Source organism: Betta splendens, chromosome 17, assembly GCF_900634795.4.
Source record: "Betta splendens chromosome 17, fBetSpl5.4, whole genome shotgun sequence".
Lineage (NCBI taxonomy): Eukaryota > Metazoa > Chordata > Actinopteri > Anabantiformes > Osphronemidae > Betta > Betta splendens.
This window is the reverse complement of record NC_040897.2, coordinates 1,651,864-1,674,031: the sequence shown is the minus strand read 5'-3', so window position 1 is coordinate 1,674,031 and position 22,168 is coordinate 1,651,864. Positions and strand designations below refer to the sequence as shown.

Genomic DNA, 22,168 nt, shown 5'->3' with positions numbered 1-22,168 from the left:
TGGTCCTGTTGAGCCTGATATTGTAGAGAGTTGATTGATTATCTCGGTGCAGAGTTGGCGACCTCTGCCAACAAAGCGGCGTCTAAGCGCATGGAGGCGTGGATGCGTAAGGTCAAACTTCATGCTTAAGGCTGTGCTGTCTGCTGCGGTTTGCATCCATCTGCTGAAGCTTTGCTTCAAACCGCTCAGCGTCAGAGAGGCTCAAGCAGCGCTGTCATAAAAAAGGAAAGAAACGCTTAGTTAGTCAAAAACATTAGTCGAGCAGTTTGATCCCCCCGTCACTCAGGAACCTTTAACAGTCTTTCACTGTGGCTCAAGCAGGTTTAAAGATGATTTCTGGTGATGCGTCTTAGGGTGAGAATAAATGCACTCGAATGCTGGATAGACAGCACTGGAAATGTTTCAGCCACAGCTTCAGTCCAAGTCAATACAACCTGCCCAAATCCACTCAGGGATGTTATCAGTGGCTCCAGGACCGACTAATGTCCCAGTATCTGGACCTGGGCCTCACAGCTTTCATGGCTGGACTGTCGGTTGGTATCTTAACCTCAACTGTACAGTTTATCTAGCAGCTAAACGTCTGGCTGCTTGATTTGCCGCGTGACAAAAGATGTTACTGTCCTTTTCCATTCAACATTGTTGTCTTTTTTCGTGCAGATGGACAGAAGGACATAGAGGAGGAGCTTACAACAGGCCTGGAGCTGGTGGACTCCTGCATCCGCTCACTTCAGGAGTCGGGCATCTTAGACTCACAGGACACCTCTACAGGAGACAGTAAGACGAAGCTGCACAGCAGCGTAAAAGCGTGTGTGGAGGTTAAACATCCCCATACTGAGCCTAACAAAGACATAATATCACATCAAATATCGTGTTCCTGAGCCCCAACAATGAAAAAATACGAGTTATAAGTTCAAAATGCAGCTTCATGCTGTTACTTACAAAGTAACTTCCTGTCACTGATGTCCTGCGCCTTCACCTTTAACTGTATAAACCAGGGGCATAGTCAGACTACACAGTTGAAATGAAGCTTCCTGACTCAGTGTTTGAGTGTAACATAATGCATCTCACTGGGCCTCGCTGCTCCCAGAGCTGATCCTTCTATAGTCCACCCCATGGGACAGGGTAGCTGTCAGGAGACGTGCTGAGTGGTGCCAGTAGCTTGATATGCTAATCCATGCTCGCTGAGGCTGTCAGCTGGCCTGCTGTTCCCAGAGCAGGGAGCAGGAGAGTGCACAGAAGTGTAGAGCAGAGGCGCACGGGCCATGAGTGTGTGCACGCAGGTGGGCATGCATAAATTATAAGAGACCGAGGCATGAGAGGGTGCAGTATGCAGTACATGCAGAGCCCTGCATCCTCCGACTGCTGGCGGGAACACACACGCACGCACACACGCATGCATGCACGCATGCATGCATGTGTGTGTGTGTGTGTGTGTGTGTGTGTGTTATTAAACCAAAGTGGGCCTGTGAGAGCCAATAGACTCACACATGCAGGTGTATGCAGATGTGAGGTGCATTTATTTATGCATGAGATCACGCAGGAGGAGTGTGTGTCTGTGTCCACTCAACTTTGAAATGATGCAAAAATACACCCATTACTTTCTTTCAGATACACCAATACACCCCTACACACTTAGATGGACTCAGCAAAAGCCTTCAGAGTTTGCCATGAGTGATAATGTATTTATGAGGCCTTTCTCTTCCCCAAAGGCTCCACTCTGCATATGAAACCCACCCAAAGTGGTATTCAAAGTCTGTAGAAAACCTCCCTGAACGAACACACACACACACACACACACACACACACACACACACACACACACACACACACACACACACACTTGCGTTGGCAGGAGTGAGTGAATCCATTTTGAGGTACACATTTGTCCATTCCGGTGTGTCTTTTGTGTAGCCATGTGTCTTTTGTATAGCCATGTGTGTATCTATCGCATGCGTGCGAGGGCCGAACACGGGCCCATATTAGACACGAAGACCTTGGCCCAGTAAAGTGACCCTTAGCTGAATATTAGAGTTTCAATAATGCACCAGGACCAGCTCCTCTGCCTAAAGGAGCCATTTGCTGCACTCTCATTGTAGATGGAGCTTTATTTTCCAACACACTCACCCATTGTGACTTCATTTGCTGAGAGCAGCTGACTTTATCTGCGCTCGCGCTCTGATCTTTTCTTTGTTTTTTTTTGAAATAGTCACAAACAAGCGAAGTTTGTGATTTTTGAGCGCTCGCACTCCAGTGGATCAGATGGGATTAAACGGAGAACCCGTTGGTGAAGGACGACAGCTCAAGAACGCAGCCCAGAGAACCAATATGGAGTCCTGGCTGTTTGGAGCTGATGTGATGCAGTAAAGTTATTTTCCAGCGCACTGAGTTTGCTGCCATGAGGCAAAGAGCTGAAAACAATGACTACAGAACAGTTCTCACATTAGTGCAGCAAACTACCACTGTTGGACACGTTGTTGTTCTAAGGAACATTAAGAAGGTTAAAAATGACGTTAATTCCTCTCATTAAAGCCGTTGATGAGGCGCATCATTGCTTTCAACACCAAAAGTAAATGAATCAAAGGCGTATTGGAAAATTGTACAGCATTTTAATAGGAGCGAGCAGCTTCCCACGAAGTGAGTCCATTAGGTTCCTGGTTTATAGGCCACCGGGCGGGCGGACGCACACGTTCCAGGACACAAAGTGTCTGCTAACGCTTTGTCCTGACGCCCGAGGCGTTCAGGGACACGTCTGTCTGTGTTCATATGTGTGTGCATGGTGGAAATGAGAGGCCAATTTGGATGAGGCCGTGAAGGTGTCACTGGCACGAGTGTGTAGCAGTGTGTACTGTAGCAGTATGTAGCAGGAGTATGTAGCAGTGTGTACTGTAGCAGTGTGTAGCAGTGTGCAGCAGTGTGTACTGTAGCAGTGTGCAGCAGTGTGTAGCAGTGTGCAGCAGTGTGTACTGTAGCAGTGTGTAGCAGTTTGTACTGTAGCAGTGTGTAGCAGTGAGTAGCAGTGTGTACTGTAGCAGTGTGTAGCAGTGTGTACTGTAGCAGTGTGTAGCAGTGTGTACTGTAGCAGTGTGTAGCAGTGTGTACTGTAGCAGTGTGTAGCAGGAGTGTGTAGCAGTTTGTACTGTAGAAGTGTGTAGCAGCACTGTGCAGCACTGTGCAGCACTGTGCAGCACTGTGCAGCAGTGTGTACTGTAGCAGTGTGTAGCAGTTTGTACTGTAGAAGTGTGTAGCAGCACTGTGCAGCACTGTGCAGCAGTGTGTACTGTAGCAGTGTGTAGCAGTTTGTACTGTAGAAGTGTGTAGCAGCACTGTGCAGCACTGTGCAGCAGTGTGCAGCAGTGTGTACTGTAGCAGTGTGTAGCAGTGTGTAGCAGTTTGTACTGTAGCAGTGTGTAGCAGTGTGTACTGTAGCAGTGTGCAGCAGTGTGTAGCAGTGTGTAGCAGTGTGCAGCAGTGTGTAGCAGTGTGTAGCAGTGTGCAGCAGTGTGTACTGTAGCAGTGTGCAGCAGTGTGTAGCAGTGTGTAGCAGTGTGCAGCAGTGTGTACTGTAGCAGTGTGTAGCAGTTTGTACTGTAACACTGTGTAGCAGTGTGTACTGTAGCAGTGTGTAGCAGTGTGTAGCAGTGTGTACTGTAGCAGTGTGTACTGTAGCAGTGTGTAGCAGTGTGTAGCAGTGTGTTGCAGTGTGTACTGTAGCAGTGTGTAGCAGTGTGCAGCAGTGTGTAGCAGTGTGTTGCAGTGTGTACTGTAGCAGTGTGTAGCAGTGTGCAGCAGTGTGTACTGTAGCAGTGTGTAGCAGTGTGCAGCAGTGTGTACTGTAGCAGTGTGTAGCAGTGTGCAGCAGTGTGTACTGTAGCAGTGTGTAGCAGTGTGCAGCAGTGTGTACTGTAGCAGTGTGCAGCAGTGTGCAGCAGTGTGTACTGTAGCAGTGTGCAGCAGTGTGTACTGTAGCAGTGTGTAGCAGTTTGTACTGTAGCAGTGTGTAGCAGTGAGTAGCAGTGTGTACTGTAGAAGTGTGTAGCAGCACTGTGCAGCACTGTGCATCAGTGTGTACTGTAGCAGTGTGTAGCAGTTTGTACTGTAGAAGTGTGTAGCAGCACTGTGCAGCACTGTGCAGCAGTGTGCAGCAGTGTGTACTGTAGCAGTGTGTAGCAGTGTGTAGCAGTTTGTACTGTAGCAGTGTGTAGCAGTGTGTAGCAGTGTGTACTGTAGCAGTGTGCAGCAGTGTGTAGCAGTGTGTAGCAGTGTGCAGCAGTGTGTACTGTAGCAGTGTGCAGCAGTGTGTAGCAGTGTGTAGCAGTGTGCAGCAGTGTGTACTGTAGCAGTGTGTAGCAGTTTGTACTGTAACACTGTGTAGCAGTGTGTACTGTAGCAGTGTGTAGCAGTGTGTAGCAGTGTGTACTGTAGCAGTGTGCAGCAGTGTGTACTGTAGCAGTGTGTAGCAGAAGTGTGTGAACTGGCTAGTGATCAGTTTCGGTTCAGCCGTAACCATGCGGCGACTGACGGAGTTCAGAAAATAAGTCACATTCACTCGTTCTTCTCACTGAAGCGTCTCCGTCCCACTCCTCCAGGTGTGAACAGCCTGGTTCCATACTGGGCCGTGCTTCCCTCAGGTGTAACTTACCCACAGAACCACTGGCCGACCAACTGACCTGATGAGTGACCAGCTGCTCAGCAGCGACCGGACCGTGAGCGGCTCCAGTCGGATTCTGGCCCACGGACGGGTCTGAGTGTGGGAGTGGGTCGGGCTGGTTCACAACACGCTTCCATGGACGGTGTCACACAGTGGGCCTTAGTGACTGGCATGTTTTACTGCAGTGTAGTGGACAAGTGACACTTCAGAGTGAGGGTTTAAGCTCAGCCACTCTTCCTCTTATTTGATCATCTACCTCAAAACACAACCTTGGATTAAAAGTGGGTTTTTCTTATTTCCTGCTCGATGACCCACGGTTCATAAACGCTGAGTTCAAGTCCAAATACTCAGTGTGAGCAGGTTATACAGTAGTTACTGTCTAATGTTGTTGTCAGCCATGTCACATGCATTGTCTGCTACTTCCATAAACTACACAGTGAGTGTGTAGTTGTTATGCGTGTTGTGAGGCCACATTAGATGAGTGCCTGAATGCCTCTTATACTGATGCTTTGCTAAGTGGTTCCTGTGTAAAGACACACGTTCTGACTTTTAGGTCTCTCACATTGTTGGTGACAGTTTTACTTGTACAGAAGCATGAAATGCAACGATGGAATCAGCTGGAGGCGACAAACTCAAATGTACCGCTATGATTCATTGTTATGATTGTATTTACTGAGAGTCAACGCAGTGATGATTAGAGCAAAGCGATCAGCGTGGTTGAAGGACGGCACCAGGGAGTCAGCTGTTTGCTGCACTAAGCTGAGTCCTCATCATACGTGATGTTTGGAGTGATGACATTAGACATGCATTCTATGGATCCCTCCACTAATGTTGTGGTGCCACTGCATGTGTAAAATCTGTGATTAATAATATAAGATAAAATAAATGTTTTATTATGAGCCCCCAAACTTTATTTATTTTAGAAACTTTCTGGTTTGAACTAAACATTGGGGATTGTTTAGGGTTTTTAAACACACACATCAGTGCTGTACATGTATATCTGTACGTCTGCTGCAGTAGTTACTGTGTAGTTAAGTAAATAGGCATGAAGCATTTACCTCTTAAATCCACTCTCTGCTCTTCTTGCTGAATAATGCATTGACATATGGAGCAGAGAAACGGAAAGACAGGTAGAAAGCGATAAACCAAGAGACGGAGCGCGTTTTAAATGGAGGTCAGGAACAGAGCGAGATTTAAGGGTCACAGACCAGAGGAGGGAAAACAGCAAAGGCTGGAATAACATAGTAGGTGAAGAGCAGGAGGACGTCTCAGAAAGGAGACAACCCAGCTTCCTTCTTCCTCCACAGATTCCTCACACGTACCTTTTGTTTCAAAGTTACAAATAAAGGCAGCTCGTTTTATTATTTCTATATTCACATTTACGCCTCAATAAAAAAGAAATACGTTGTGTAACTGATGCAAACGCCTTCAAAGCCCCTACAGTGTAAAGATATTGAATGAAGCCAAAATCAGTAGCTCAAAAAACGCAACAAAAAAGAAGTGAAACGTGTCTTAAGGGCGACTCTGTTCAAAAGTTAGTGTGACGTGCAGATGCTCAGCGTCTTCTCGCTCCTCATTCCTCTCATCTGTCCTCTCACTCAGAACACAGGACTTATGCATTTTCATTTGAGATGCTTGTGTCAAAATGTTGAGCCTTTTTCCTTTAATTCGCCTCTTCTTTTTCTCTCCCTTCCATCAGGACAAGGACTCCTGTCACAAAGCGCTCTGCAGCTCAACAACCAGGATGCCTATGCAGCAGCTGGTTACCATAGCAACCAAGGCCTGACTCTTGGGGAATCGGTGTCGGGCCGCAGCGGGCACGTCGGAGGGGCAGTGCACAGCTACAACCAGGTCCACATGCATGAATTAATCAAAGGCTTCCTCTGCCCCGGCTCCTTCTGCTTCTCCCAGTTCACTCTTCATTTCCATCCTCCTCCTCCTTCCCACTTACTGGTCACGCCTCCTCCCTTCCTCCCTCTCCTTCATATGCATCTCTTTCTACCTCTCACTCGCCTCACTGCCTCTTGTCTGCCTTCGCTCTCTCATCCTCCTCTGTAGGTGACATCCAGCCGAGCGTTGGTGGGGACAGATTCCACCGCTCAGTCCCAGAGAGACTCCTTTGCCCATGGCAGCGCCTTCCACATGCCCACTGAGGGAGGACCCGCGCCTGTTGGACCATCCATGTATTATTCCTGTGCCACCTTGCCTGCACAGGTACACAGAGCGGGTCTAATTACTATGATGCTCCTTTTGCCATGGGAGAATTCTTCAGAGTTACGTTCGGTGTTTTCTCATGCTTCTGACTATTTGGTTATGAGGAATAATGTGCACTAATGCTCACATCACTGACAGACCAGACTATAGTCCATATCAATAATATATTCATATATATTAACTACTGCTAAATATCAAGTTAGTAGGAAACTGAATCCACGATATGTGGGTGCTCATTACTGCTTCTATGCTACTTTGATGACTGGAACAGCTTTTTCTGCAACTTCTTTCCATTAGAACAATGGGATTATACGATTTGCAAGCTGCCTCTTGTGTGTGTGGTCAGTGCAGCCACAATGCTGCAAATCTGTAATTAAAATCTGCCTGATTAGGCAACGATGAACTCGTCTAGCTGCACTTTGATCATATCAGCACCAGTGGCGTATTCACACGTTAATATGACAAAGACAGACAGAATTAAAGTGTAGAAAGTCTGTACAGTATGAATCAGACAATTTGGCGCCTCTCTATCATTATCTGTGTCTTTCGTTACCAAACCATAAGATCCTGCAAACGCTTCAGTCAATTCCCCATTTGGCACAAAATGAAATCGTGCATTTAGGCTTTTGAGGGAAGTTAATTTGGCAGCGTAGCGCTCACAGTCGCTTTGCAAGTTAATTTGGTTCTAAAAGTTCAGAGTCGTCCCTTCATCTTTGGTGATGGCTCCAAGCTCTTCATCGCAGATTAGTCCTCTGTGCTCTCTTTTCTGGCCCCATGGGGAGCTGTTCATCTGTCTATAAGTAATGATATGAATGAAAGGGCGGATGAATATTTGACGTTTAATGAGGTGTCCTCTGTCACAGCGGGTCAGCTCCCCTCTGCAGGCGGTGGGATCCCCCACCAAGCTGCAGCGCCTGGGGTCCACGTCCTCCGACATGCCCAGCTACGCCACGCTGCAGAGGGTGTCGTCGCCCAAGCAGTCGCCCAGCCGCCTGGCCAAGTCCTACAGGTGGGTTCCATGTGCATGCCCTGCACTCTGGGGTCCGATAGTGCCAGTCCTGTGCCTGAGACGGTTGATCAATATCAGTGACACAACCACTTTACCTCGTTCTGCCTCTTCTGGCTTTAAAAGGCCATTTAGCCTGGAGTCTATTTACTGTATAAACTAAAAAAGCCAGTCAGACGCTTAGACTGTGCTGATTCTTCAAGTTCATTTTCACTTCTTAATGTGTCAGTTTGTGGTCAGTGCCTCAAAGGGTAAAAAGTCATCACCAGTAAAACTCTGCTTAAAATCCTGAATCACCATTTAATCAGCCAGTGATAAAGGAGGCAGACTGTTCATGCTGCAGAGCCGAATGTTATTCAGACCCACAGAACTTTGTTTTCAAATCTAGTGGAGGTCTCTGAGCTGAGTGAGTTCTAGAGGGGATGCATGTACGTGTTTGTTGTTACGGTCTTTAAATCAGGTTTATTCACTGTGTAGCACTTTTACAGACTTCAAATTAGCACATTAAATGTATGCTTTCCGTTAAAAACCTGTAGTAGCCAGTTTTTACCTGAACACCGTGATGCCTGCGCCTCCTCCTGCAGCACCTCGTCGCCCATTAACATGGTAGCATCGGGCACCGCGGGCTCCTCCTCCCCCCTCCCCATGGCCGCCTCCCCCGGAGGGAACCACGCCTCGTCGCCCCTTCACCAGATCAGCTCGGCCGTGGGAAGCTACGCCACGCTGTCTCCCACCAAGCGCATGCTGCACCACATCGGGGCCGAGACCTACAAGATTTCCCACGAGCTCTACGCCAACGCAACCCTGCAAAGGCCTGGGAGCCTGGCAGGTAGAGGTCAAGACAGCTTCCTTACTACTGTGTGTGTGTGTGTGTGTGTGTGTGTGTGTGTGTGTGTGCGTGTGTGTGTGTGTATGTGTGTGTGTGTGTGTGTGTGTGTGTGTGCGTGCGTGCGTGCGTGCGTGCGTGCGTGCGTGCGTGCGTGCGTGTGTGTGTGTATACGTGCGTGCGTGTGTGTGTGGGTGGGTGGGGGTGCACTGTCGTCAAGTCATTTATCCATTTCATGTTTGTGCAACAATATTTCAATAGAACAAATGCTATTTATGATCAATGTTATTATTGTTTCGTTTTCAAGTGAAACCTCAATTTGCCTTTTGTTCGGTTTTAATTTGTTTTTTAATACCATTTGTTCCATGAGATTACAAATTATGGGTTTTCTTCAGGGCCTAATATGGCTTCTCAGTTCTATTCCATTAGTTAATGATAGTTGAAGGTCTCCCATTAATGTGTGATTAGTATTCATCATCAGCAGTACAAGGATGTTAAAGGAAAAAAAACACATTACCAAATATTTGATGAAATCAGTTTGAGGATTTATCCAAAATGCATTAGATTGGAAATGTACTCATGAATTTCTGAATCCATAAACGAGACTCTTTGTCTCTTCTGCGGATTCACGTTTAAACAGTGCCACATTTTGGCCTTATTTAAGGTTTTGCATTTTCCATTTTGACAGTTTTGCGATAGATGTGCACATTTTCTACTGTGTGAATGTCTAACATCCCTCTCTCTCTCGCTCTCTGTCCCGTTCTCCAGGCTCCAGAGGTTCCTACAGCAGCCAGCACAGCCACCTGGGCTCCGAGCTCCGACCTCTGCAGTCCCCTGAACACCACATCGACCCCATCTATGAGGACCGGGTCTACACCAAGCCCAACCTCAGAGGGCAAGGTGAGCAGACGCCTCCAACCGTGACACAGAAGACGATCTGTTCAGGGACTATGGAGCTACAGCAGAGACCGCTCCCAGATGCTTTCAGGGTTTCACTACAAAACAGACGCAAGGTTGGAGGAAACAATAGAAAAAGGCTTCAAATAGTCAAAACTAAACGACTAAGAATAGCTACAATGTCCTGTAAATCATCAACTGAAGCATCTAAATTTAGCAGCGCCCGATATTACGTGATAGCTTTAAAACGGCCGATGAAAGAAACTCATCTGGGCCTGCTCCCATTTGAAAGCTATTCTTCATTGCTGTCGCGCTATAGTATATATACGTACATATATAGCACGTGTACCGTATGTCAGAAACTTCCCTCCATCTGATCACGCAGCTATTTACCAGATCAGGTGGGCAAATCCAATTGGGGTCTCAGTGGCAATTTGTCTCTCAGTCACAGTCTGTTAACTAATTAGTTTCAAGGCTGAAAATTAATCTCAATTAATCCCATGGGAGTCGGCTCGGGCGCTTGGAAATCAAAGCAAATCAACCGTGTCCTGAAATGTTGTCGGCGCTGTGCTGCCAGCGCGGTCATCGGAACAATGAGCTCTGCCCAAAGAGAGGGAGGACCCAGCGTCACACTGCTCTGCCAGCTCCGCTCCGGAGACACACTCGCCAGCCATTTGAATCCTGCTGCTTCGCCCTGAGCAGTGTTGGGTCACTTCTATCGGCGTTACAGCATTTTCATCCACGGGCTGTTGTAAGCGGCACCAGCTCACGCTGCGTTTTAAGCCTTGTTTTTGCACACGCTCAGCGCTGCTTTGCTTTTGGTTCTGTTAAACCTGCCCATGGTTCAAGGTCAGCTCTGGTGGTTCACATGCTGAAAACAGCCGGTGAAACCATCGCGTCTCAGGTGAGCGCCCCGGGCCTCGTGGACCTGGTCCCAGGCCGACCCGCCGCCTCAGTGGCTGCTGGGACACACTGGCTCCAGAACCACGATCATTCCTCTGATAAGAAGCGATCTGATGTTCTGAAAAGGAGAAAACCCTCCGGTTCACACTCATAAGAAATACATCCTCATTCAGCTTCTGTTTGTCCAAGTAGTAGGTTGATATTTAATCACTTATTTGTCGATATGTAATATCTTTCATTCAACAAAGAATAAAAACAGAGGCCATGTAACATTCTGGTACCACTTTATTATCACCTGAAGCTGTCCCGTCTGTTGTAAGTTGCTGACTTTATGATTTCTATTTTTTTATCCCCCGTCTTCTTTGCTGGTGCTTGTGGTGCTTCTTGTGTTAATGTCTACACACATTGTCGTGTCGGTGCTGGTGTAATGTTTGTCACCCTCTCGCTCCTCTGCTCCTCTGCGTGATCGAACCCAGTGGTGAACCAGTTGTACCAGGATGTCCTCAACTATCTGCTCTTTCCCTACGCCCCTCTTCCTGCTTTAGCCCCGCCCTCCCCTGGTGTTGACCCAATCCCCTTGCAGCGGACAGGAAGCCAGAGCACCACCGGCACCTTCCAGAGAGGCGGCTTCAGCGCGGGCAGCGGAGCGGCCGACTACGCCAATCCCTACCGGACCCTCCAGTTCTGCCCGTCCACCGAGTCGCCTTACAGCAAGTCTGGCCCCGCCCTCCCCCCTGAGGCCGCGCTGGGCCGGTCTCCATCGGTGGACAGCATCCAGAAGGACCCGAGGTGAGGGGAAGCTATCGAGTCCTCTGTCCTGCTCACGTCCCACTTTCACAGACCTCACTGAGGAGCAGATCCCCCAAATTAAACAAAGCCATTTCAACATTAAGACCCCCAGTAGAATAACATGCCTGGCGACGGCGCCTCCTTCACGCTGCCTCCAGTGCCTCCAGGTCGCATCCAGACATGTGCTGTAGCTGAGAGGAAGTGGATGTGCGGTCGGTGGCGTCTGTTGTGCGACGTGTGTTTTGCTCCGTGTGCAAGTGTGGGTGTGAGACGCTGTCAGACAGAAGCCGAGTAACGGCTGGTTCACCGGTCCTCTGTCCTGGTTACAACTAACCCTCCTCCCACCGAGTGCAGAGACGTCACACGCAGGCAACCTAATTCACCACAGTGTGTTTGTGACATTTGAGCAGGCTGAACATTCGCAGCGGTTGTTGCGTAGATGATCTGGATGTTGTCGCTGCACCCCCCCCTCACCCATCGTGTTTATTTGTGTCGCATTGTCACACTGTGCTCTGGCGTCGTTGTGTAGCTTTCAGCATCCACACACATTTACATTTTAATAGGTGACCTGCGATGCATGGCGTTTGGTTCGCAGTCACACCATGCACCATCAATGCTAGCAGCATCTGAAGGAGACTGAGGCCAGTGAATGCTCTGTGAGCAGCTTGTCACCCGCATCGCATTAAAGGGAGGGTCTCTACAGTTTGTAATTGTCAGATTCTTTAGGTTACACACTTGCTCCACTCCTGCTCTATAGCTCAGAGACAAACTGTTCTGCATATCGCATAATGTTTCCATGTCAACAAATCCCATAAAAGACCAAAACCAACAATGTGCCAGTTTGTCTATCAAACCTTAGGCTGTAGCTACGCTTGGCGCGGTGATTTTTAGCAAACTGTACTAAAACAGAATGGGAATAAACCTACTGGGCCTATATTTATTGTGACGAGTCACAGTAGAAACAGTTCATCTACAGAGGAAATGTGCAGGAATAATTATAGAATTGAATTCATAATCAGTGATATACATATGAATATGATTTTGATTCCTGTCCGTAAACAAACATTTGATACACAACACACTTGGGTCTTGACCAGTTCGTCAACATAGCTGTTAAATGACTAACTAAATCTAAGCTGCTGTTAGTCCAATTCATGCCTGATATAAATTACCAGCATAGGAGACAGAGGATACTAACAACATTACTTTCCATTCCTCATTATTCATTCTTTGCACTGCCTCAATTAATGAGCAGAGATATAACGTTGATAAAGATGTTCAGCGGCCGTTTGAAGTTACCTACGTTTAACCCAGCTTGTCATTTCCCACCATGTTCTGCTTGTCTGAGATGCATAAAGTCCATGTAAAATATAAACTACATTGATTCAGCAGATCAGTTGACTAACGGGCCAAACCTGCAGACAAAACTCTATATAAACTACAACAAACATGCCAAGGTTATGACCTTGTAAAACTCCCATTGTTTCACGCTAAGTCACGCTAGGAACACTCATACGCTGCATCATGCAGCGTATGAGTGTTTTCACCTAATCAGAGGAAATACTAATCCCCAAAGACCCTCTCTTTATGTGACATACCTCCATCTCCCTGCTCCACATGCATGTCGTCACCCTGCCCACCTCCTCCTCCGCCTCATAGCCAACTGTGGAGAGAGAAAGATGAGTCTAGTGCCTCCACCATGACTTCTACCCGCTAACGGTCACGGTTCTAACGGTATTTGAATCATTTGTTGCCAGCCAGCCAACATCTCTTGTTTCTCTCTGCCTGTCCCCCCTTCGATAGGTACGACCCCGAATTCCTTGTGTGGAATCAAAATCAAGCCGAGCAAAGAATGACAAAGTAATCCAAGTATTTATTTATACATATCTACATTCTGTCTATCTATCTTACCTTTGTCTCATTCACTGAATCTCTCCATCCTGTTTATATGGCGCCTATATCAAACACATAAACATACTGTAGTGTTAAAGGCAGCATGACAACATTTCACAATTGTATTGTCACCCATTTATAAATCGTGCCATAATAAACAGAAATCTCCTTTTAATTTAGCATTAAATGCATTTTGAATTCCATGAGCACAGCCTTCGTAACATTTGCCGTTTAATTACATGTTGCATTAAATCCAAATGGCATAAACTGTGACCTATAAACACAAATACGTTTTAATAAAATTCTAATATAATATATTTGAAGTAATTACCTACTAATTTAGCTTTTTTGCAATTCATAGGATTATACAGTATCCTGATAAAGATGAATATTCCTCATTCTCTCCTTGGGCTTTACGTGTTTCCATCCATCCCTCCATACATTTACCTGTTGATTTGTTCTGTGATTTTTCCAATGTGCTTTTGTGACTGTTATTATTTATGTGGCTTTTCCAATTTTCATTGCTTTGATCATTATGATCTTTTCATGTAGTTCTTGCTAAAAAGGAAATTGGCTTCAAAATGTGACGTTTCCACTCACATTTGAATGTTTGAAGTTTGATGTAATGCTGTGGTTTTTAGCGTTGGAGCGCTAGGAGCTGTCTAGCAACCTGTGGTCTCGTTCCAGCTGACCTGTGGATGCATTTGCTCCATGAATGAATCATTGATTTTTTTTTTTCATCAGGGAGCCATATTCACTAATACAGTATGTGTATTGTAGCATTAGCTAACACAGACTGGCAGCAGGTTTGAAGCTAGATTCTTGAATATCTTTTCCATTTGCATATTGATGACATCACATACACATACAATGCAAACACTCACAGCCAATTAACATCAAGCCTAAATAACTATCTTTGTAATTCAATATCGGTTTATTGAATTGGCACGTTTTTAACTAAAGTCACATATAATATTCATCTACTGTAAATCTGTCTAAGTTCAACTTAGTTTAGCTTAATAAAAAACAAACAATTTACCAGCTGAATTACCAGGAAAAACATCAGTAATATTGGCTGATGACAATAATTAAATGTCCGCACTGCTTTCTGACTTCTGATTGGTCAACTGAAGGAGCTGCCCCTCTCCCACACAGTTAGGACGTTAGGTGTTAACAATAAGGCCATGATAAGACAGAAGATCCCACCAGTCAGTATAGAGGTTCATAAGATGCCAATCTACCAATATTATATTCTAATGTCCAAGATGCTGCGTTTCAAGTTGGGTCATTAAAACCAATGAATGACCTATCAAACGGTTGCTGTCTGCACCTGTAGGAAATGCATGATGGGTAAAAAGGCGCCAGTTGATTGCCAGTGTTTGCAGCAGGCTGCCCCAGCAGCGCCTCATCCCGTCAAAGCCTCACACAAATAACATGGAGCTCATTTGTGAAGCCACACACTGGTTCATTCTGGCACGTGAGGCTGCGTTGCCGTGGAGACGGCCTCTTATGTACTCACAGCTCGTCTCCTCCTTCAGGGTGCCAGTAATTTATGGAAACATTCCCGCTAACATGAGAAAAGATTTGTGCTAGACAGGAACTGACCCAATCATAACAATGCCGCGTTTTATTTCATGCTCACAGGCAGAGAATCTTTGATCCATGTTCAGTCACGGGTGAGGTGTGCGTGTGTATATGTGTGTGTGTGTGTGCGTGCGTGTGTATATGTGTGCGTGTGTGTGTGTGTGTGTGTGTGTGTGTGTGTGCGTGTGTATATGTGTGTGTGTGTGTGCGTGCGTGTGTATATGTGTGCGTGTGTGTGTGTGTGTGTGTGTGTGTGTGTGTGTGTGTTTGTGTGTGTGTGTGTGTGTGTGCGTATATGTGTGTATATGTGTGTGTGTGTGCGTGCGTGCATGTGTGTGTATGTGTGTGTGTGTGTGTGTGTGTGTGTGTGTGTGTGTGTGTGTGTACAGTATGTGCGTGTGTGCGTGTGTATATGTGTGTATATGTGTGTATATGTGTGTGAGTACTGTTTGCCTGACATCTTCTGACCTTTCGCTCATCTCTTCCAGCCTCACTGGGCCGGTCACTCACCCACTGATGCCAGTTCACCTCTGACACACTGTCAGGATAACACAAACACGTGCTGCTCTTTGTCTTTCTCTAATCTGACTGCCTCAGTCGTACTTTTTCCCATCTGACTCCAACTTCCCACATTTGAGGCTTTATCCACACACATAAGATGGAACGTATCCATTTTAACTCTGATGACAATTAGTTGTAACATTCCAGTAATAAAAGATTAATATTAAATTGTAGATGACACGTGTGGAGCTGCAGAGAAAGGGGGGTCCACAGACAAGCAAAAGCTGAGAGACCCCCTACAAAAACAGAGGGACATGAACTGTTGACTTTAACTGATGTTTTACTGATGTTGTCCATCGTTGTCCTGTTCGTGTTCATTACTTCCCTCGTCAACATATCACTGTTTACACAGATCCCAGGTGTCTCTCACTGGTCTGTGATCAGTTTGTGCTAAGGTATGAAGTTAGGAACGGAACTCTGCTTTATTATTTGTTACTGTCAGTTAGGCACCTGAATGTGTCAGATTATCAACTTCTCCAACCTGAGCTCCCACAGCGCTTTTCTGTGTGTGCACCCTGACGCAACCTCTGGAGGAGCTCAACAGTTACTAGACAATAAGGCACCGTAATGGTGCATTTTCACAACGGTTTCGTCTGTGAGATTCTGTCCCTGTAGAATAATGTAAACAAGCACACACACACACACACACACACACACACACACACACACACACACACACACACACACACACACCTCTGCCTGCCGCTCTCATATTGTGCCTTGTTCAGATTCATAATCTATACATACAGTAGTTTCTCTGCCTAACGTTGAGCTGCTGATGTGCCGTCAGTCGGCCTCATTTTGTGTTGTAAATGTTTTGCCTGTGGATGACATCATCTCACACAGCGACACACACAGACACACGTACCTGTAGATAAGTGGTGATGTGTGTAACCAACCTGCAGTAGTACAGATGTCAGTCCTTTCTAATCTGGCCACGGGTCGTAATAAACACTAGGTTTATTTGGAGGTTTTTTAAACAGCTTTGATCTTATTTTTTTAAAGCGATTTGAATTTATGTCATCTCTATCTGTCATCTGCAGAGCAACGGAGTAAATAAGCAAGTTTAAAGCTAAACATGCTTATCTGCAAGTGGCAGCAGCAATAAAGACCTGAAATCTGGTCATTTAGCTCATATTAAATTAAATGTAGTCTTAAATTAGTGTGTTTGTCAAACATGATCACTGTATGTTTTAAAATTGACAATTAAAATTCCAAAAACAATTCCACACATTCACCTTTGAATGTTTAAGGATGTTATGATTCTGTATTTACATAAAGGCAGATACTGAAATGATTTACCTTCAAACGGTTTGGAGCTAAATATCTCTGTGGGATATTGTGAAATAATTAGACTGCCCTCCTTTTCTAAATTGAGGCCTGACTTGCAGCACTAATGCGCGCACTCGTATATTTTCTCGTTGAAGGAGGATCCTTCTGTTTTCTGCAAACATTCTACATGGGCTTTTCTTAACTGCGGCACTAAAAGCGGTGCTAACGTTCTCTCCGTTAATGCTTTTGCCCAAAGTTCACAGATGGTTCAGTGCTGTTTGCTCAGCCTGCTGTGATGTTGTCACACAGCGTTTAGGACCGGGAGCATCATTTCCTTCTGTGTTCTCTGGTCTTTGGAGCGAAGGCGACTCGCACACACACACGCACACACACACACGCACACACACACACGCACGCACACACACACACACACACACACACACACACACACACACACACACACACACAGACACACACACACACACGCACGAACACATACACACACACACACACACACACACACACGATCACGCACACACACACACACACACACACGCACGCGCACGCACGCACAAACACACACACACACACACGCACGAACACACACACACACACACACACACACACACACACACGCACGCACAATCACACACACACACACGCACATACGCTGAAGGAGAGGCAGATGCTGCTGAGTGAAAAGTAGTACAGCTCCAGGCTGGAGTTAGTGAATGAATGATCTATTACTAGTGCAGATTTCTGGGGCAGAACGCACACAAGTGAGAAGACAGGCCGTCTCTTAATTTAGTTTAGATCGACTCCAACTATAAACAGATTTCCACAGACAGAGTATTTGGAATAGGTTATTAAACGGGCTTTGTTGCAGAGATTACCTCCCAGAGCAGCAACATATTGCAGATGACACAGTATCACCAATATGTTCAGCTTGTGTGCTTTTACATTATAACTAGGTTACATGTGCACATTTGTGTGTCTGTGTACGCGTTGTGTGTGTCTGCAGAGCATCAAAGCCGCTGCGATGCGTCACTTTGTCTCTAGGGCTGCGACTGTTTGCGCGTCTTCTGTGACTGTGTGGACGCTCATGCATGTTTGTGTTTGCTTCTCACCTGTCCTGCTGCTGCTCACCTGCTTGTTTAATGCTTTACTCTACATCACATCACAGAGAGAATGGAGGGCAGTTCTGAATGCAGAAAAATCCAAACATTTGAAAAAGTGTTGCTTTAAACCTAGAAAGGTTGTGTGTATAAAAAGCAGCAGGACAAACAGTATGTCAGTCACATCACAGCTGAAGGGTTTCACCCATCTCCAGCCTCCGTCCACATTCAGGTCTATGATGACAGGTCTCATCATAGATGTGGAGGTGCCCAGGAACCATTTATTTTTTCCTCACCCACTCTCTGACGTCTCCCCATGACTTCATGCACATCACATTGTGTTTCTACACTTTCATACATTTTAATGTGTTTCTGCATAAAGCACTGGTAGTGTAGTTCTAGACAAGAAGAAGTGAACCATCATCACAGCAGGAGGAAGCTGTTTGTGTGTCCAAAATGGCTGCTCTCATCCTTATCCTTCCCTTGGCTATACATAGTAAACATGGTTTGGAAATGTGATCCAGACCACAGTCACTATTCATGAATGATCCTGTGTCACCGTTTACATTGAATGGTTTCACAGACGCAAACTGTCCACAGTGAAGATACAAAGCAAACAACACACGAATGAGCAGACGTGCATAGTTGTGCAGCAGTTTAGCCTATTAGAGACTGATGAGTGGGCAGATATACAGTATGTAGTTCATCCCACTGTCATGGGACAACTGGACTAAAAAGCTTCCCATCAGGGGCTCTGCTGCACAAACGCTGCTAAATGTTCCAGATTGTCACCATATGATCTTTTATGTTTGCTACCAAGAGATTCTTTAGTAAGAAACTCAAGAAGATCCACAATAAATGTAAGCCACGATAAAACTAATGCTAGTGTTATTCTCTGGAGTGTATTTTAGTACTAAAGGAGTACATCACTGTCATTCAGCCACTTTTGTCAGTTTGAATTTAAAATGTTCAGCCGACTCCTCAGATGGACACACACACAGACCTGGGCCTCCTTTTCTTTATAGTAGCTGAAGCCCACACACAGTAGGCACAGCCTTGCAGTGGGGAGGCTGAGGGTTCGATTCCAGGGCCTGCGTGCTGTCGGTGTGTGAATGTTTGTGACCCCAGCACCTGCTATGGAGGAATAAAACTCACACACATCAGTGGCCAGTGGCGCCACGGCAGGGCTCCAAACCCACTGTAGTGCACATACGACCCAGAGTCAGACTGCGACTCTGGGGGATTTATGACAGATGATTAGAAAACTAGCTCTGAGTTAAAAACCAAAAACAGCATCAACATTATACAGGAAACTCCCTAAAACATAATAAATATCAGAATCAGTTTCATGCTTAACCACTGTGATGTATCATCATTTTTCCATCTTGCTGAAATACTGTAGACGGCAATAGTGTCTTTACCTCGATGACACGTTATTAAAACGCTTCTTTTTCTCCATATTTTCATCATCTCTCTCTTCCTGCTGAGCCCTTTAACTCTGCGTCGCAGTGGAGACCAGCTGCCTGCAAACACAACCCACTTCTCCCTGTCTTCTTCTATGTGCAGGGAGTTTGGCTGGAGGGATCCGGAGCTTCCAGAGGTGATCCAGATGTTGCAGCATCAGTTCCCATCCGTCCAGTCCAACGCTGCTGCCTATCTTCAGCACCTCTGCTTTGGAGACAACAAGATAAAATCAGAGGTATTGATCCCTTTAAGAGAAACAGACGAGGGGAATGGGATTTTCAGAGCTCACTTCCAGAGTGCACGGCGTGTCCTGGGGCTCACACACATACTGTACATACTGCAGGGTGGGTGACTGCAGTTCCCTGCTGTGCAGAGAAATGTGCAGATTGTTGCTGCCATTCAGTTTTAAAAAGATTTCTGTACCGGACACAAGCAATAATAATAACTAATGCAAAAAAATTACAAAAAAGTAGGTTCCATTATTGTATGTAGGATGATTGTCTGGAAGCAGCCACTTAAAGAATGAGCGTGACATTTTCATTAGTGCACCTATTTTAGCGTTTGCTTCATAATTGAAACACAGGCGACACATTGTAGCTAATTTAGTGAAAGGTCACAAAATCCGAATCCACTGTCTTCTAAAGCGATCCAATTAAAATGTTTTACATATGTTTAAGTGTGCAGTGACCAACGGGATCGTGTGCTGCAGGTGAGGCAGTTGATGCGTACAAATGGGGAGTTGCAATTATTTTTTGACATTGCTCGAGGATGAATCAAGTAGTAAATACAGTACCTGCGCTTATGCTGGTTCCCGTCTAAGTACTGGTGAAAACATTGCATGTGTTTCAGTCTGAGTAACATTAAATTAACTGAAATAACTACTTGATTTGAATGGACCGCCTTCATTCTGTGTTTAACAATAAGAACAATGTGGATTCTTTACATTAAAAACCGCAGAGACACCTGAACTCTGTCAACAGGTTGTATGTGCTTCACTCACACAGCTTTGTTCATGGAAACTGTAGCTTCTGAGCGACTTGATGGCATTAAGTCCTCATACACTCACTCAGCCCAACTCTCAACACAGCGCTGCAGTCTGTTCTTTAGAGAAGAAAATATTCTGTCTGCCTCTTCAATGTCAGCTCTGTTCGGCTCAATTCAACTTTATTAATCCCCATCGAGACGATGGATTCCAGACCAAACAAAGTTCCTCCAACAGCAATAAGCCAAGAGGCTCTGAGAATAAAGTGAGCGCGTGAGAGACGGATGAGAAAAATGCGGAGGCTGAGATCGCGTGGAAGAATGAGCGCTGACGAGACGTACGACAGCATTAAATGTGAGGCTGCCTTAAGACAAATGCTTTGTGCCCTTGAGAAAGACTCGATGCTGAAGCGTTAGACTAAATGCAGAGGTTTGTGTGCCTCCTGCCTGTTTGGGGTCCCATCAGCACAAACCAGAGTGTTGCAGTACTGTAGGCGTTAGTGTGCGTCTTATTTGTGTCACAACGCATTCCTCACAAACAGAAATGTTCTCTTATTACTTTGATTAAACACTAATTCATTATCATGCAAAATAAGACTACACTACAAAATAAAACCTTGCATACAAACAGGTCCAAAAATTAATATCACCACTTCTTTTTTTGACAATATTGGTTTGTAATGAATTCTTTTAGATATTATAACACACATATTTATATAATTGTCGTACTTTTCAGTTCTTCTCCTGTTTGTGTTTTTCTGTTAAAGTGACTGCTGATTGTGAAACAGAGACATTTATACACAGAACTTTAATTAGGATTTTTGTTAGACTTTTGTTTTATAGAATGTTGACCCATTAGCTTTATTTGGGGTGACACCTTTAACCGCCTGGTCTGTGTCTCCTTCGCCTAAATCCCTCCCTTGCTTCATGAGGGGGAGCCGTCTGGCCTGCGTGTACGTTCTCTGTCTAGACTGAAGGAAACGGGCTGCAGACGCAGAGGGACACGCACGGGACAGGAAGTGCTGCCATTTAAATAAAGCTTTCAGTCCCTGCATCCTGTGTATTTTCCAGTGACATGATGAAATCAAAGCAGTCAAAGTGTCTGTTTGACATGAGCTCATGTCTGCAGCTGCTATGACAATAGTGGAGGCAGACTGGGCTGTGAGCATCCATCCATCCATCCATCCATCCATCCATCCATCCATCCATCCATCCATCCATCCATCCATCCATCCATCCATCCATCCATCCATGCATTCATCCATCCATCCATCCATCCATCCATCCATCCATCCATCCATCCATCCATCCATGCATTCATCCATCCATCCATGCATTCATCCATCCATCCATCCATCCATCCATCCATCCATCCATCCATCCATCCATCCATGCATTCATCCATCCATCCATGCATTCATCCATCCATCCATCCATCCATCCATCCATCCATCCATCCATCCATCCATCCATCCATCCATCCATCCATGCATCCATCCATCCATCCATCCATGCATCCATCTATCCATCCATCCATGCATGCATCCATCCATCCATCCATCCATCCATCCATCCATCCATCCATCCATCCATCCATCCATCCATGCACCCATGCATCCATGCATCCATCCATCCATCCATCCATGCATCCATCCATCCATCCATCCATCCATCCATCCATCCATGCATCCATCTATCCATCCATCCATCCATCCATGCATCCATCCATCCATCCATGCATGCATCACTCAGCGCTGACCCAATGCAGTGACCTTTCCCCGTCTCCCGTCCTCAGATCCGGCGGCAGGGCGGCATCCAGCTGCTGGTGGACCTGCTGGACCACCGGATGACCGACGTCCACCGCAGTGCCTGTGGAGCCCTGAGGAACCTGGTCTACGGCAAAGCCAACGATGACAACAAGATCGCGCTGAAGAACTGTGGAGGCATCCCAGCGCTGGTCCGGCTGCTGCGCAAGACCACGGACGTGGAGATCCGGGAGCTGCTCACAGGTGGGA

At 46.0% G+C, this 22,168-nt stretch overlaps 1 protein-coding gene and 1 long non-coding RNA gene across 7 annotated transcripts in view; one reads left to right on the top strand and one right to left on the bottom strand.

Moving 5' to 3' along the window:
* LOC114844665 (catenin delta-2-like) overlaps positions 1-22,168 on the top strand; it is an 83,918-nt gene that overhangs the window by 51,933 nt on the left and 9,817 nt on the right. For 3 of the 6 annotated variants that reach the window (XM_041068093.2, XM_055503613.1, XM_041068090.2), the window contains 10 exons: positions 658-774; positions 6,348-6,499; positions 6,707-6,862; positions 7,726-7,871; positions 8,453-8,703; positions 9,463-9,594; positions 11,040-11,283; positions 13,087-13,143; positions 19,275-19,407; positions 21,949-22,162. In XM_041068093.2, the coding sequence (XP_040924027.1) occupies positions 658-774; positions 6,348-6,499; positions 6,707-6,862; positions 7,726-7,871; positions 8,453-8,703; positions 9,463-9,594; positions 11,040-11,283; positions 13,087-13,143; positions 19,275-19,407; positions 21,949-22,162 (1,602 nt within the window). The remainder of the gene's footprint in view (positions 1-657; positions 775-6,347; positions 6,500-6,706; positions 6,863-7,725; positions 7,872-8,452; positions 8,704-9,462; positions 9,595-11,039; positions 11,284-13,086; positions 13,144-19,274; positions 19,408-21,948; positions 22,163-22,168) is intronic. The other 3 variants (XM_041068091.2, XM_041068094.2, XM_041068092.2) reach the window with 3 other exon arrangements.
* Positions 49-13,221, bottom strand: LOC129603264 (uncharacterized). The gene is made up of 3 exons (XR_008693012.1): positions 13,195-13,221; positions 12,882-12,946; positions 49-211 (listed from the first exon to the last, which is right to left on the bottom strand). It is a non-coding gene; the product is annotated as an uncharacterized LOC129603264 (long non-coding RNA).